We start from the raw sequence: 17981 nt of genomic DNA, 5'->3' as shown, positions 1-17981 counted from the left end.
CCGGGCGCCCCCGGCCCGCCTTCGCGTCCCGCCTTCACCGCCAGCACCTTGTTGAAGCATCACCTCCGACTCCTGCCCTGACCCTGCAGGACTTCCTTCCCCTTTGACCCCACTTTCTTCCCTTCCTAACAGTTGCGTGTAGTTGGGGGGCGCGCAGGGTGCGCCCGGAGGAATTTGGGGGCAGGGGTCGTGCCGGCCACACGCCCGTGCTTCGCTGGGGCGCCCTGTGCTCGAGGCGGGCGGGACTGCGCTCAGATGCCGCTGGTCCCGACGTTCCCGCCGGTGCCTGGGAGCTCCGGGCCGGCCGCGGGCTGACGCCTCTCGGCGGGTGGGCTGCACCCCCTCCCCCCGCCCCGCGCTTCCCCGGCAGCAGCTGTGGCCGCTGTAAAGGAGAACAGCGGAGCTCCGGGGTCTCCATCCAGCCTTTGCCCGGGCTGGGACGGGGGCGTTTCTTTGCCTGAAGAAGAACGGCCATTGCTTGGCGACATTGTATCCACAGACCCGAGTCTCAAGCCAGAACTCGAAGAATCGCTTTCTTTACTGTTAAATGCTTTGCAATTAGTTGCCCCCGTGCCTCTAAGCAGCTCACAGAGAGATTTGGTAGATTCTGAGAAAAGCAGCACATGGTATCATTGCTGCTCATTTTTTGAAAGCGTGGGCAAACCCACATTATTTGACAAACGGGGAAGTTGCGTTTATTAACCAAGTTAACTGACCCGGGAAGGCATTTGTCATTCCCAGAGGTCAGGTTGGCTTTCTTCCACCCCCCATGTCAAGGTGCGGAACTGGCCAGGTGAGCTCTGGGCAGTGGTAGCCTAGCAAAGCGGAGCCCAAGGCCCCAGCCTGACCCCCCAATGCATTCAGAAAGGGGGGCCACAGAGTGCTTCCCAGAGGAGCTGGGTCTCTGTGCTGGGGTTGAGCTGTTGGGTAATTTCCCCGGGAACTCCAGCCTCCCTGATGCCCTGGGGCCTCTGCATTTCCTACCCCCACTGCCCTGCTTGGCGAGCCTGGGTGCCATTTCAGCCCTGGGACATTGCTGTTCTTGTTCCCAAATAAAGCACCTCTCTCTGATGATAACTTCAAATGTTTATTTTTATTTTTTTAAATATATTTTATTGATTTTTTACAGAGAGGAAGGGAGAGGGATAGAGAGAAACATCGATGAGAGAGAAACATCCATCAGCTGCCTCCTGCACACCTCCCACTGGGGATGTGCCCGCAACCAAGGTACATGCCCTTGACCAGAATCGAACCCGGGACCCTTGAGTCCATAGGCCGACGCTCTATCCACTGAGCAAAACCGGTTAGGGAAACTTTTTACTTTTATAAACCTTGATTTATCCTGAGCGCCCACGCTGGTCAGACCCACACGACTGGCATTGCAGCCTTTACTTCGCATCTGCATTTTCACTTACTTGGCACTGTCCTCCTGGATTCCGGAAGCTGTGGGAGCTCTCCCACATTCCCACCTCTTGCCTCTTCCTGCCGATTAGAGTTCAAGCAGTCCTTGCAAATGTATCGCTAGTTCACCTTTCTCAGAAACCTGGCCGGTGGACGTGCCTCTTCCCGTGCTGCGTCCGCACTGCCTGCCTGCCTTAGCAATCTTGCTCACGTGTCCTTTGGCGCCTGCCGGTCCTCTGCTCCGAAGCTCTTGGAGAGGCACACTCCTGCTGCCTTTGGAATGAACCGAAACGTTTCAAGACCTGTCCCCAATTTATTTTGTGAATTCAGCACCACTTACTGTTAGGTGCTTGTTTCTGAGAGGCACGGTTCCAGTACCACTGCTGTCCCGTGGCCCATCTGGACCACTGGCTGTTCTTTTGTTGTTGTTGTTAATCCTCAGCCCAGGATATGTTTTCCATTGGTTTTCTTTTAGGGAGCGTGGAAGGGAGGGGTAAAGACAGAGAGAAACGTCGAGGTGAGGACACATTGACTGGTTGCCTCCTGCACGCGACCCAACCAGGGCAATCGAGGTGTGTGCCCTTGACCGGAATTGACCTGGTGACGCCACAACTTGTATGCACATTAGAAACACCTGCAGACTTGCACACAGCCAAGGCCCAGGTCACGGCCAAGACCAGTGAAGTCATAAACCCTGGAGGTGGGCACAGGCATAGGGCTTTTGTCCAAAGCGCTGACAAGTTGTCACTAAAGTCAGTGCTTTTAAAAATGTGTCATTCCCAGAGTTCAGGCTGAAGTGACGGACCCTAGCCTTCCTAGGGAGATTTCTAAGTAGGGTTTTCATATGGACATTTAAAATCTGAACTATACTTACCCGGGAGCACCATTTCTAATGTTTTTTAAAAACCTAACCCAATTCTCTCTTTTTGGAACTTGTTTTAAGCAGCAGAAAATGGGAGTGCTCTCTTCTTTAAGTCAGAACAGCTTTGAATTCCTTCATGAGGCCAGTACCCAAATGCCAGAGCAAGGTTAAAGATGTGCTGCCAGATTGGCAAGTTTTATGTAACAGCTTCAATACTTCCTGCAGTGCGTAAACAGAACAGGCCTAGCTTCAAGTCCCAGTGTTATGTGTGAGACAGAATTTTATTTCATTCATAGAAAGTTAATAAAAACCTACCAAATGCAAGTGTAAGTCACTGAGTGCTGCATTTATAGGTCACAAAAATCTCTGGACCAAAGCAGAAAGCAAGCAAACCGAATTACCACTAAGTTCCTTGCCAGATTTTATATAATCACTAGAGGCCCGGTGCACGAAATCCTGCACCCTCTCCAATCTGGGACCCCACAGGGATCGGGCCTAAACTGGCAGTCGGACATCCCTCTCACAATCCGGGACTGCTGGCTCCTAACCACTTGCCTGCCTGCCTGCCTGATTGCCCCTAACCACTTCTGCCTGCCAGCCTGATTGCCCCCAACCGCTCCCCTGATGGCCTGATCAACACCTAACTGCTCCCTTGCTGGCCCAATCCCCCCAACTGCCCTCCCATGCTGGCCTGGTTGCCCCCACCTGCCCTCCCCTGCCGGCCCGATCACCCCCAACTGCCCTCCCCTGCCATCCCGATCGCCCCCAACTGCCCTCCCCTGCTGGCCCGATTGCCCCCAGCTTGCCCTCCCCTGCTGGCCTGGTCGTCCACAACTGCCCTCCCCTGCCAGCTATCTTGTGGCAGCCATCTTGTGATGACGTGAGGGCAGCCATCTTGAGGTGGCCATCTTGTGACAACATCGTGCGAGGACATCGTGCGATGCCACCTAGGCTTTTATTATATAGGATTATTTCTATTCCGATTCAAACTCGTATTCAAGTATTCAGAGTCCTCAAGTAACTCTGAGTTTATGGTCTTCTCTTTTCTTCCTGTTGGTTTCAAAACTGTCACATGGTTGAGGGGAAGCAGACATACATATCTCAGCCTTCATCACTCAACCGGGGGCATCTCCACAACCTTGGAGTTCACGGCTATAGTACAAAGGAGAAATGGTAACTGCTCTGAGAGACACAGTTTATTTATCCTCTTATCTACTGAAGGACCTCTGGTTACATCCATGTTTAGGCTCTTGTGAATAAAGCTACCATCAACATTTAGGCGCTGGTTTTAGTGTGAAAATATTTTCAGCTCATTTGGATAAACATAGGGAGTGCAATTGCCGGATCATATGGTAGAGCATGTTCAGTTTTGTAAGAAACTGCCCAACTGTCTTACGAAGTGGCCATACCTTTGTTTCTACCAGCAATGAAGGAGACTTAAGCCTTTTCAGATTCTTTATTGAATTTATTGGGGTGACATCGTTTTTATGTAACTTATATAATGTGTTGGGGTGGCATAGGTTTCAGGTGTACAGTTCTTTAACACATCATCTGTGTATTATACTCCCAAGTCCCAAGTCAGGTCCGCTTCGGTCACCTTTATCCCCCCTTGGCCCTCTTCTACCGAAATCTTAAAAAAAAAACACCTTTTTGTTTTAATGCGTTTCAGAAGAGACTAAAGCAATGTGTGTAGTATTTATACATTGAAACGACTTCTCCCATTATTGCGTTCATTGTATTCCATTTGTTTCAGGTTTAACTCCTTCAGAAGGACTGAGGTCATTCTGCAGCATTTGGTGAGTTGGGCATGTTGTGCCGGCATTGTGAGATGCCTCTTGGGGAAGAAGAGAAACACCGGCAGGTGTGGGCCTTGGTGCACCCTGGTGCCCAATCGGCTGGTGTTGAGACTTGACCCACATGACTTGGGGGGTGGCCTGAGGCAGGCTGTGGAGAAGAGCACGGGTCTTCGGTTGGAATGCCTGGGTTTCATGGCCCCCCTTAATCTCGGGCAGAGCACTTGGTCTCTCAGCCTCCTTTCGGCCATATATGAACTGAGGGTAATGGGATCCACCGTGGAGTGCTTATAGATAATAGGTAATATGCTTCATCTGAAAACCAGCCTAATGCTTGGCGTATAATGAACCAGTAGTTTCCAGGTTTTTAGAAACACATGAACTTTTCAAGCAGGAAAAAAATCATTCATTTCTTTACATCATTCTAGCGCAGCCTTGGGCAAACGACGGCCCGCGGGCCGGATCCGGCTGTTCTATCCGGTTCTCTTGCTCTCCCCTCTGCTCCTTTACTTTGAATTTATATTAGTTCACACAAACACTCGATCCATGCTTTTGTTCCGGCCCTCCGGTCCAGTTTAAGAACCCATTGTGGCCCTCGAGTCAGAAAGTTTGCCCACCCCTGTTCTAGTGGCATTCACAGTAGAAGATTCTGTAATATTCTTAGCTCCAAGTCTCACCCTCTGTAAATGTCTGCCAAAAATGCTTGGCCCAAGTGCGTGAAGATCCATGCTTAAAGATATCCCTGCATCACTGTAATAGCAGAAGGTGGACATTACCCAATGCTTATCAGTGTGGGGCTGATACATTGATATGTAAGACTGCATGACTGTCAAAATAAATAGGCGTCATGTGCAGCCAAATCCCACATTAAATACACAACATGATTTTATAGAGGATGACTAAACCTCTGTGCCCTAGCTGGTGTGCCTCAGTGGCTAGAGTGTCAGGCTGCGGACTGGAGGGTCCCAGGTTCGATTCCAGTCAAGGGCACATGCCCGGGTTGCAGGCTCGATCCCCAGTAGGGGGCGTGCATGAGGCAGCCAATCAATGATACTCTCTCATCATTGATGTTTCTATCTCTCTCTCCCTCTCCCTTCCTCTCTGAAGTCAATAAAAATATTTTTTTAAAAAAGATACTGCTAATGCTGTCAAAATATGGGTTTCTGGGTTTTATTAGATTTTTTGTTAGAAAGGATTCATTCTCCAGGTAAAAATTCCGTTTGAGCTGACTCTCAGTTTTATATTGCACGCTGTTCCCATGTGAAGCTTCAAGCACTGTCCTTAAAGGAATGCATGAAGTGGGTGGTGCCATTGGCCTTGGTAGTTGTGTGTAGCGGAGACCTGGGAATTGCTGTGTCGTTTGAAATGTTAACTCCAGGTGTTACATGAGTCAGTACTCCAGTACATGAGCCGTGAGACCCTCATGTGAGCATATGGGCAAGTTCTTCATAACTATGACGTGCAAGCCTGTCATTTTACAACCTGCCTTCACACTGCTCATTCTTCCTACTTTCCCAGCACGCATTTCTCCAACCAGCTTTATTCTGCTCAGGTTCATTTTCAGATACGCATTGCTGTGTTTTTGTGTGTACTGTTCTGAGGCATTCTCACCCCCCTTTTTTCTTGGCACATACGAAGGCCCGGCTCAAATACCAGCTTTCTCCAGGTTGTTGGAGCCGCTGTGGTCTGAGTTATTTGCCCTCTGCATTCATCTTTGCTTTCTAAGTAGCTGATACGTTGGTTGGTACACAGTAATAAAAGATTTTAGAGTATTTATCGTCCCAGTTGACTCATCCACTTAAAAGTAAGATGTAAAAGATTTAAGGGGTATGTATAGCTTTCACTTTAGCAGTCTTTGTCAGATGTGCCTCGTTACCCATGTGGTGAGTGAGTTACCTTAGCACCATGTGAAGCTTTGCATTTGGTGTAGCTCAGTGGTCGGCAAACTGCGGCTCGCGAGCCACATGCGGCTTGCGAGCCGCGGTTTGCCGCTCTGTTGACTAATGAGTTTGCCGACCACTGATGTCGCTGTTTCCATGTAAAGCTCTCATGTGCTTTCGCAGAGGCTGTCTGCCCACACGGATGCGGCCGGAGAGGTGCTGCTGGAAAGGAGGGGCTGCGCAGGCGTGATCACCCTGAACAGACCCAAGGCCCTCAACGCCCTGAACCTGAACATGATCCGGCAGATTTACCCGCAGCTAAAGGTTGGTTGTTTCCTCACAGCCATTGTGTCCTTACTTTAAAATTACCTTCTGGTACATTTCCGGTGTTCTTCCCCATGGAGTCGTTGGACTGTCTGGGGTCGGCGCCCAAGGCCATCGATGCCTGGCTTCAGTGCTGGCCCTGCGGATCCCCTGAAGCACCCAGGCAGGGCGGGCGTTGCCCCAGGAGACGGCCCCTCCGCTTCCCGTGGCTCTAAATCTCTTCTCTGTCCCGCCTCTTTATTCCTCCCGCCTTTTACCCAGTGATACGGGTTCTGCCTCGTGGGGCCCGTGTGAAGGTTCAAATCTACTCTGCTTCCACATGACAGCAGCCCTTTGATTTGAAGACCACTGTTTTTCACCTGCGTGGCCAGCCTTTTTTGGAGAAGGTCATCCATAAGCTTTTCTATTCTAAGTGAACTGCAGGTGCAGGGGAAATCGTAACTCAGAGTCGGACCACTTGTGCTTGAAAGCTGGGCTTCTGTTTGTTACCTGTGTCACGGAGAGTGCTCATCGCGTGAATCTCACTCTCCTGAGCTGCGAACTAGGGTGCTAGGGCCTCATGGGATTGCTGTGGAGGGAAGTCACGCAGTGTACCTCGTACGGTCAGCCACATGGTGTTACACAGATGCTAGCTCTCCCTGGCCACCTGTCCTTCATTCTTCGTTGGATGAGTCTCTCTTCCAATCTGCTGTGTCTGTTGGAATACCTTGTAATACGTTCTTAAATGTGACACAGAGAAGTAAGCCACGTGTCCCCCGTCAGAGTTGGACCGGAGTGGAAGCAAGAAGAGAGTTCCTGTAGAAGACCACATTTCCACGAACTGTCCAGCTACATTTCTGCCCGTGCCTGTGTACTTTCATTCTCAAATGCAGAATTCACAGAGCCTCCGTCAGTCCTCCTGTCTGTGGTTAGCTAATGTTTCATTGGTCCGCTGTTCTGGTCTTTTGAACTTACATTGGCTCTTGGTTCTTTTATCCTCTTAATTTTTAGCTGGCCTTACCAGCCCAGCTTTCAGATTCGGTCTGTGTGTTTTCACTGCCACTTAACCAATTTGTCAGTGGGACAGAGCCCTGGAAAGATCATTGCTGTTTATCAACAACCTTTGGATGGATTTGTTCACTAGATTACTAAGCTTATGTAACACGTAGTCGTATTAAGTCCATATATATATTTAACTTTTGTCTAAAAGTCATGGCAAAGATATCAGATGCCATCATGAAATGTGGATCACAAAATGTATTCATCTGGCAGCCTTCATTGGAGTAGCCTCTAATTTATGTCAGAAAAGAAAATGAAGTTGGGATCCGTTCTTCGGATAGACTTTATAAAGGATATGCTGTATATCACATGATATATACACAGGGTGGGCAAAAGTGATCTATCCATACACTGTACGCCTATACACAGGTAAGTGTGTGTGTCTGTGCGAGTGCACGTATCTTAACGAGTTTGTGCTTATTCTGTCTTCTTTTTAGAAGTGGGAACAAGATCCCCAAACCTTCCTGATCATCATAAAGGGCGCCGGTGGGAAGGCTTTCTGCGCTGGGGGAGACATCAGAGGTACAAGCCCTTCCTCTCCCTGAGTGCCCCTCAGCAGAATGGATAAAGTGTTAGCAAGCTTTCCCACTCCTCCATCATTTGTGTTACTTTTTAGAATTTTTAAAAAGTTAATATATTCTCATGTAGTTACTTTGTCAGTTTAAAGATGGGCAGAGCCTTATATGTTGATTTTTAGCTTCTTTAGACTATTTTTGCATAAAAGCCTAACTTTATATTGTTGTTTGGAAATACAGTTACAAATTCTAGAATTATTCTAGTTTACATGAAATAAAACAGGGATTTCAATTCCAGGAAATTTAGCTTCTTTCAAGATCATAGTTCAGAACAATGAGTGGGCACTCAGAAAAAAAATTTTAAATGATATTATGAACATCATTTAATTTTATTTTATATGGAAATGATTGATTAGAATAAGCTTAGAAGGAAATCTAAGATCTTTGAGGTAGAAGAGCTTCAGCATGCAATGCAGGGTACCCTCCTTTCCTTGGAGAATGGCAAGTAGTGGTTGGGACTGCACAGAGACGGTCGAGGAGAGTTTGGGGCATAAATCAGGGAAAGCTTCAGCATGACAAGCGATGTTAAGACTGTCTTTTAATAACCGCGAAAAGAAGTCAGATTTGGAGCATGTTAAAGGAAGATCACATTAGAGGCTGGAGTTAGTTTAAAACTACAAATAGTCAACAGTTTTTGTGTGACTTTGCCATACGGAAGACACATCCCGTCCCTTTAATTTGTATGTCAGTGGTAATTCTCGTAGGCCTTAGCCACAGGAGGGCATGTGTGCTTGCAGTGAGGAGGAGAGGGCCTGAGTGGCGGGGACTGATGCGGGAAGAACGCAGCGGTGGAGCTTGGATGAAGGCGACAGCAGTAGGAAGGAAACCACTCGGTGGTGGTGGCGGCTCGGGCATACTGTGCGCCTCTGTGTTACCCAGGCGGCAGCAGGCCGCAGCAGCATCGTTGGAAGATGCGTTTCCTTCTGCATTATTAGTGAATACGGGTCTTACTATCTCATTGACCGCTCTAGCTTCTCCTTTTAGGTTTCTCCCTGAGTCTTTTCAAACGGCTGCTTGCTTGATTTTGTTCCTTCTGGCCTATGTGCCTCTGTAGGTACTCCTTCCTCCGCCCCCCGCCCCCCGCCCCCCGTCACTTTCTGGGAAACCCCTCGCTATTGTTCAGACCTGGCCCAGACTGTGTCTTCTGGGGAGCCTTCGTCCCATGGCACCTCCTGTTCCCGCACCCGCAGCACCAGCCTTGGAGCGAGCATCGCGCCGACACTGTATTTAGCGTCTTCTCTCCGGGCTGCATCAGGGCAGCTGTCTTACTAGTGTGTCGCTGTCTCCGTATGGCAGCACCTAAAACGGCGCACGGTGCCCGGTGGGTGCTCAGTAAATGTTCCGTGGGGAAATGAAAGTGGCAGAAATACTGAATTAGATGGAATATATATATTTATTTCGCTCTGTGTGTATGTGTAGTATACTTGATACATACATCACCACCCTGGCCAGGTAGCTTCTTTGGTTAGAGCATCGTCCCGATGCGCCAGGGTTGTTTCGATCCTGGTCAGGACCACATACAAGAGTCAACCAATGACTGCATAAATAAGTGGAACAACAAATCCATGTGTGTCCTCTCTCTCTCTCTCTCTCTCTTTCTCTCTCTCTCTCTCTTTCTCTCCCCCTCTCCTCCCTCTCTCCCTTCCTCTCTTTCTCTCAAATCAATAAGTTAAAAAAACAGATATATATTACCAAAATGTATATCCACCAAATATTTATTCAGGTGCTACAGAAAACAGTCAAAAGAAAGTGCATTTTGTAGCAATATGTAACTTCTAAATTTAAGTGTGACATTTTGTAGGAAGTTCTTAAGAATTTTCCCTTGAAGTTTTGACATGAGACTATGGATCTGGGGCTAATTATAACATGTCTGTGGCACAGGCAATTTCAAAACGTTAACAAATCCTTCTAGAGTTTTCCCCGGGACTGAGTATTACAATATTTTAAATTTATTTTATTTGATTCTACTGACTATAAAACACTTTTTTTTTTTTAAATTTGTAATCTCTCTTTCTTTCTTTTTGTAACAATCTCAGAAGTTGTAAAGGGAGACCGGAAGATAAGTGAGGATTTCTTCAGAGAAGAATATGTGCTCAACAATGCCATTGGTATGTGCCCTGCTGAGAGCTTTGAAAACGGAATCAAGAAAAGCAGCATTAACGTATGAATGATTAAAAATGTAATCAGTAGATAATCTTATCAACCTTTTATATACTAAGTGTCAGTCATAAGTAAATTTGGTTAAACTATTCTGACTGCTCGTTCCAAACAGTTCACACTTCCATATTAGTAGGCTGTCCTCACCCGTTGGTCATTCAGTCGCTATGAAAACACGATTCTGATCATAGGCTGGCTTTCTTGGGAAACAAAAGACGGGGGTCCCAGTTTTCTCGGTGAAGTGAGGTATCATTTTCTAACCCTTGAAGAACCTCGGGAGGAGACGTCTCTGTAGGTGATGTTCCAGAGCCTGGGTTTAGAGGTTAGACTACAGGGAATAAGCCAGTAAGTGCGTGCGTGCTCCCAGCCCAGGGGGAGCAGGCATCAGTGCTTCATTTTGCTTGATGTCTTACAATTTATGTAAAAGAAATCGGATTCTACAGGTTTTAAATTACAGCTCCGTCTGCCGTGTTGCTTTCCTGGCATGTCCACCATTTCTCTCCCACAGGCAGCCGCCCCCCCTCCGCAGAGCACCTGTGTCGTTAATTCATAGTTTCCCCTCCCAGACCACACTCTAGGTTTTTACTACGGACTTACCTATGTGTTATATAGAGGGTGTCCCAAAAAGTGTACGCAGACTTCACCAGCTGATAACTCAGTTAATTTTCACTCCTTTTCAGGTTTAACAGATTCCAGATAATGGCTGAAGTCAGACTCAGCTTTGAGCAAAGCAAATGTATCCTAAAGTGCCCCCAGACTTTTTTTGTGGAGATACATAAAAGATAAAGTTTATGGTACAAAACTGGTGACAGCTGACAAATGGAGGGCACACAAATGCTGAACGAAATGACCCTTGATGTCTGCGATCCCATTGCTTCGAGTTATCAGCAGTGTCTGGACCAGCAGGGTCATCAGTTTGAAAACGGGCATTGGCAAACCAATCACTCATATCTATAGTTTCTTTAACTTTTGAAAATGAACTGTATGTTAATCAACACTGACTTTATAACCATTCAAAGTGTATACGCATTTTTTGGGACACCCTGTATGATATACACATGATATGCATGGAACTTGTGTGTGTGAGTGTGTTGATGCCTCATGCCAGGGTGTCTGTTGAGTGTGGTTGAGTTGGCAGTTAATGACAGAGCTGACACCACAGTCTGGGTCTCCGACTTCTGGTCCGTGCCTTTTCCTTTATGCTGCGCTGCTCTTTGTATCCAGTTACTTGAGATGATAGACAACAAGTTACGTTCTTTAAAGCACAGCTGTGTACATAGACATCCGTGGCTTGTAAGGCAGTTGTTAGTCGTATTTCTCAGTAGCTGACTTAAACAAGGCTTTCATTTGTTTCAAATTGCAGGGTTGAGTTGTTAAATGATAATGAACAGATGATCAGGATTGTTTATGGGTTGGCATGTTAAGAAGAACATTTTACAGGCCACACATTTAGTCTGCCTTGATATTTCTTGCAAAAATTTCTTTGGGAAAATATTCAATTCATGTAACATGTGTTTTTTTTTTTTTTTAGGGGGAAAAATATGTTAAACATTGTAATTAATTACAATTCTTTTTCTTTTAGATTCTTGCCAGAAACCATATGTTGCATTTATTCATGGAATTACAATGGGTGGAGTAAGTAGACTGTTTTACTCTCATCATTACTATGTGAGTTGTATTAGAAATAAGTTAATTATTAAACAGAAATAGGTCCTGGCCAGGTAGGTCATTGGTTAGAGCACTGTCCTGATACGCCAAAGTTTCAGGTTCGGTCTTCAGTCAGGGCGCATACAAGAAGCAACCAATGAATGCATCAATAAACTGAACAACAAATCGATGTTTCTCTCTCTCTCTCTCTAAAAAAAAATCATTAAAAACAAACAAACCAGAAATGAAGCGATGAATGTAACACAATAAAACTCGTTGAAACAAAGTTATGTTTGGATTGGAGATGTTGCAAGTTTAGGATACAATACTTACTTATATCACGTTTAAACTATCTCCACCCAAAAGAAAACGGACTTATGTTATATGCTGTGTTTGCTTCTGGAATTACAGTTTTTTAACCAATAGAACTCACTGAATCTTGTTTTTAAAAAATGGAGAGCCCTTTTCTACGATAAGTAACCGGATCGCTGCCAGCAGGGTTGGGCGAGAACCTGGCTGTCTTGTGTTTCGCCCTGAGAGTGGGGATGTGGGGCCAGGTTGTCTGTGGCACTAACTCCCCTCAGTGACAGTGGCTGTTCTGTGACGTCCTCTGAAACGCGTTTGTCAGTTGAAATCTTTACTTCGAGCCAAGCTCTTACAAAGAAGTCTTACAGGTCCCTGGCCTTGAATAACTTGATGTGGAGTTGGAGAAAACTTAAGATAATTAGCCAAGTGATAAATTGTATGGCACTGACAGTAGCAAAGACAAAGGCTTAAGGAAGTGGGAGGTCAGAGGGAGTCGCCATGGCAGGAAAAGGTGGGCTTCAGGGAGGTGATAGGAGGCCAGAGGGTAGAATCTAAACGTCCACCTGCCCCAGTGTTGCAGGGTCTGGTCGTGGGAGTGTAAGAAGTCCCCTCTTTTTCTGAGGCCCCACACTGGTGCAGCCTGTGGGCCCTGGGAGGGGCCTAGGGCTTGACATCCCCGTGGAGGGATTTCCCAGCTGTGGTGAGGAGCAGGCTGGGCAGTCCGGGGGCTCGGCTCTGGCAGGTGCTGAGCAGGAGTTGATTGTGGTGGGGGTGGCTTTGTCAAGGAAGTGCCCACATGGGGACGATAAGAGCTCCCTGCAGAGTGCTGCAGAGCAAGGGCAAGGAAGGCACCTGGAGCACTGAATGTGGATGGAGCCAGGGGAGAGAGAACGGGTCCTTACTAACCTGTGACAGGCTGTGGCCCCAGCACAGAGGGAACACAGCCCGAAGGAGACAGCCGCTCAGATGAGAGATTCACAGGTTGGAAAGGCCAACCAGGCGGCCCGGGAAGGAGACTGGAAACCTGCAGGAGCAGAGCTGATGTTCGGTGAAAGCACAGAGCAGACACGTCACTGACGCACACAGCGATACCTGTTCACTGACACACACAGCGATACCTGTTCACTGACACACACAGCGATACCCGTTCACTGACACACACAGCGATACCCGTTCACTGACACACACAGCGATACCCGTTCACTGACACACAGCGATACCCGTTCACTGACACACACAGCGATACCCGTTCACTGACACACACACAGCGATACCCGTTCACTGACACACACACAGCGATACCCGTTCACTGACACATACAGCGATACCCGTTCACTGACACACACACAGTGATACCCGTTCACTGACACACACACAGCGATACCCGTTCACTGACACACACGGCGATACCCGTTCACTGACACACACAGCGATACCCGTTCACTGACACACACACGGCGATACCCGTTCACTGACACACACACGGCGATACCCGTTCACTGACACACACACGGCGATACCCGTTCACTGACACACACGGCGATACCCGTTCACTGACACACACGGCGATGCCCGTTCACTGACACACACGGCGATGCCCGTTCACTGACACACACGGCGATGCCCGTTCACTGACACACACGGCGATGCCCGTTCACTGACACACACGGCGATGCCCGTTCACTGACACACACGGCGATGCCCGTTCACTGACGCACACGGCGATGCCCGTTCACTGACACGGACAGCGATACCTGTTCACTGACACACACGGCGATACCGTTCACTGACACACAGCGATACCCGTTCACTGACACACAGCGATACCCGTTCACTGACACACACAGCGATACCCGTTCACTGACACACACACAGCGATACCCGTTCACTGACACACACACAGCGATACCCGTTCACTGACACATACAGCGATACCCGTTCACTGACACACACACAGCGATACCCGTTCACTGACACACACACAGCGATACCCGTTCACTGACACACACACAGCGATACCCGTTCACTGACACGGACAGCGATACCCGTTCACTGACACACACACAGCGATACCCGTTCACTGACACACACACAGCGATACCCGTTCACTGACACACACACAGCGATACCCGTTCACTGACACACACACAGCGATACCCGTTCACTGACACACACGGCGATACCCGTTCACTGACACACACGGCGATACCCGTTCACTGACACACACAGCGATACCCGTTCACTGACACACACACGGCGATACCCGTTCACTGACACACACACGGCGATACCCGTTCACTGACACACACACGGCGATACCCGTTCACTGACACACACGGCGATACCCGTTCACTGACACACACACAGCGATACCCGTTCACTGACACACACACGGCGATGCCCGTTCACTGACACACACACGGCGATGCCCGTTCACTGACACACACGGCGATGCCCGTTCACTGACACACACGGCGATGCCCGTTCACTGACACACACGGCGATGCCCGTTCACTGACACACACGGCGATGCCCGTTCACTGACACACACGGCGATGCCCGTTCACTGACGCACATGGCGATGCCCGTTCACTGACACGGACAGCGATACCTGTTCACTGACACACACGGCGATACCGTTCACTGACACACACGGCGATACCGTTCACTGACACACACGGCGATACCGTTCACTGACACACACGGCGATGCCCGTTCACTGACGCACACGGCGATGCCCGTTCACTGACGCACACGGCGATGCCCGTTCACTGACGCACACGGCGATGCCCGTTCACTGACGCACACGGCGATGCCCGTTCACTGACGCACACGGCGATGCCCGTTCACTGACGCACACGGCGATGCCCGTTCACTGACGCACACGGCGATGCCCGTTCACTGACGCACACGGCGATGCCCGTTCACTGACGCACACGGCGATGCCCGTTCACTGACGCACACGGCGATGCCCGTTCACTGACGCACACGGCGATGCCCGTTCACTGACGCACACGGCGATGCCCGTTCACTGACGCACACGGCGATGCCCGTTCACTGACACGGACAGTGATACCTGTTCACTGACACCCACGGCGATACCGTTCACTGACACACACGGCGATACCGTTCACTGACACACACGGCGATACCGTTCACTGACACACACGGCGATGCCCGTTCACTGACACACACGGCGATGCCCGTTCACTGACACACACGGCGATGCCCGTTCATTGACACACACGGCGATGCCCGTTCACTGACACGGACAGCGATGCCCGTTCACTGACGCACACGGCGATGCCCGTTCACTGACACGGACAGTGGCTGTGCTCTTAATAATGCAGACAGTGAGGCCGTGTCTGTGGAGGACAAAGGGATAAAAGGAACACTGATAAGAAGGAACAGTGTTGAGGTGATGAATGTGAAAGATGCCGGAAACCCAACAAAGGAACGATCAATGCTCCATGGAAAGTCAGCCCAGTAGTTGGAACAGAAATGATGATATAACTGAAGATTATTTTCTTTTGTTTAACTGAAAACTAAAAACTCTCAAACCTTTGGAGGAACTGCCTGGGACTCCAGCAGCCTGTGTCACCAGCCACAGCCCCCACTGGTTTTACAGCCAGAGGTTATGGGACGTCTCTTCCCAGTCCTGGAACCCAGGCGGCGGTCTGGTGTGGGCCTGGGACCCCTTGCTCCTCAGGGTAGACTAGTTGTTGGCAAACTGCGGCTCGCGAGCCACATGTGGCTCTTTGGCCCCTTGAGTGTGGCTCTTCCACAAAATACCACGTGCGGGTGCGCACGTACAGTGCGATTGAAACTTCGTGGCCCATGCACAGAAGTCGGTTTTCGGCTCTCAAAAGAAATTTCAATCGTCGTACTGTTGGTATTTGGCTCTGTTGACTAATGAGTTTGCCGACCACTGGGGTAGACCTCTGCAGCCAAGACAGCTCTCCCATTATCCACCACACGTGCGTGTGGGACCGGCCAGTGCTGCGTCTCTGCCCCTCCTCCAGCCTGGGGTGGCTGCTGCTTTCAGTCCCTAGTTGTAGGACATCCGCGCAGCCAGGTCTCAGGCAGTTCTGAAGGATGGTGGTTCTCTAGCTTAGGTGCCTGACTGTGTCTTAATGGAGCACCTGTAACATGATACTGGCTTTTACAGAGAGCATCAAACATTGTGACTGACTTCACAGATGTTGATGTCGAAGGATATAGGTAGTACCTGAAGGGTTTTATTCATTCCCATCGTCTTTTAAAATATAAGATTGGCATATAGTACATAGAATTTATAGGAAATTGCATGTGTGTTTTAATATTTTCTGAAAAAGGTTTAAAAGTTTCAAGAGCTTTTAAATGGCTGGGCTTGAACTGCGGAAATGTAATGAAAAGTTAGAATAATCAGATAGAAACGAGGCCCTTTCTAATGAGTTCACACTTACAGAACTCCAGTGCTTGACCTTGGTTCAGATAATTTACATGTTTTAACTCACTGAACTGTGATGTCAGACAGGTACACTGGCTAGAAAGGGTTAAGAATGAGAACTAAATCTAATGGAAGTTTTGAACAATGTGAAGAGAATATAACATAGAAATGTATGTTACAGTGTGAACACTGACATGAATTTTTTGATACTTTGTCATCACGTGTATAGTCCTTATTTCTTTTATTCAAATACCTGTTTATTCAACGACGTTTATTCAGAGATGCCTGTTAAGGTGCCCTTCTCAGTGACCTCAGCAAGCCAGAGGCTTGCAGGCAGCCTTTACACTTTATTTAAAAATATATTTTATTGATTTTTAACAGAGAGGAAGGGAGAGGGATAGAGAGCTAGAAACATCGACGAGAGAGAAACATCGATCAGCTGCCTCCTGCACACTCCCCACTGGGGATGTGCCCGCAACCAAGGTCCATGCCCTTGACCGGAATCGAACCCGGGACCCTTCAGTCCGCAGGCCGACGCTCTATCCACTGAGCCACACCGGTTTCGGCAGCCTTTTCACTTTCTAAACCTTGCGTCTTAGGAACCGTTTTCAAGAGTTCCATGCTTGGCCCCTTGGCATCTGAGAAAAAAGATACTGCTCATTTCCCGATGAAACCTGTGACTGAAGTAAGATGTGTCCGCATCCTCCTGAAAGCTGCGGACGCTCCCTAGAACAGCTTGTGCGTTTCTGCCGGCTGGTGCCCGGAAGCACACTCGGGTCCTGGGCAGTCCCAGCCCCAGAGTTGTTCGTTGTTCCGTTGGGAGTGAGAGGGCCTGGGGAAGGACGAGAAGGCTGGCACAGCGGGAGTAAGGCATCTTCGCCGAACAGACCTACTGTGTACAGTCCGGCCTCCGGACGTGGCGTGCGTTAGGGCTTCCCTCCAGTCCATCCCCGGGAGCCGTTCGTGGGGACAGGAACGTGATGGTTTGGTCTGTAGTGCTTTGAGAGGGTGGATTTGTTTTTATTCTCTGACGGTATTTTAAAACATGTTTTGCCTTATGTGCCTAGGGAGTTGGACTCTCCGTGCATGGGCTCTTCCGAGTGGCTACCGAAAAGTCTCTTTTTGCAATGCCCGAAACGGCGATAGGTAAAGACAGACCCCACGTTTTCACAATTACTTCTATTCCAGCTTACTCTGACCGCGCTGTATGTCACACGAGCGTTCGTTCATTTCTTCAACAACAGTGTAATCTGAACTGTTAGGAAATAGGGAATATTATGAACAACTTTATGCTAATAAACTGGACAACGCTCCGACCAGCTGAGCGACCCAGCCGGGGCAGTTCTGGGTCCATTTTGATGGATTGTTTTATCACCTCACTATGGGTAGCATTTTCCTGTTTTTTAAGATGCTTGGCAATTTTTTTAAAGATATATTTTATTGATTTTTTACAGAGAAGAAGGGAGAGGGATAGAGAGTTAGAAACATCGATGAGAGAGAAACATTCATCAGCTGCCTCCTGCACGCCCCCTACTGGGGATGCACCTGCAACCAAGGTACATGCCCTTG

At 48.6% G+C, this 17981-nt stretch overlaps 1 protein-coding gene across 2 annotated transcripts in view; it reads left to right on the top strand.

Moving 5' to 3' along the window:
* The window catches only part of HIBCH (3-hydroxyisobutyryl-CoA hydrolase), a 30228-nt gene that overhangs the window by 298 nt on the left and 11949 nt on the right, over positions 1 to 17981 (top strand). For both annotated transcript variants that reach the window (XM_080667314.1, XM_080667313.1), the window contains exons 2-7: positions 4017 to 4059; positions 6120 to 6260; positions 7736 to 7820; positions 9910 to 9981; positions 11613 to 11665; positions 17480 to 17558. In XM_080667314.1, coding sequence (XP_080523440.1) covers positions 4017 to 4059; positions 6120 to 6260; positions 7736 to 7820; positions 9910 to 9981; positions 11613 to 11665; positions 17480 to 17558 — 473 coding nt within the window. The remainder of the gene's footprint in view (positions 1 to 4016; positions 4060 to 6119; positions 6261 to 7735; positions 7821 to 9909; positions 9982 to 11612; positions 11666 to 17479; positions 17559 to 17981) is intronic.

Source organism: Plecotus auritus (genome assembly GCF_963455305.1).
Source record: "Plecotus auritus genome assembly, chromosome: 5".
NCBI lineage: Eukaryota > Metazoa > Chordata > Mammalia > Chiroptera > Vespertilionidae > Plecotus > Plecotus auritus.
This window is presented reverse-complemented; position numbering and strand designations above follow the sequence as displayed.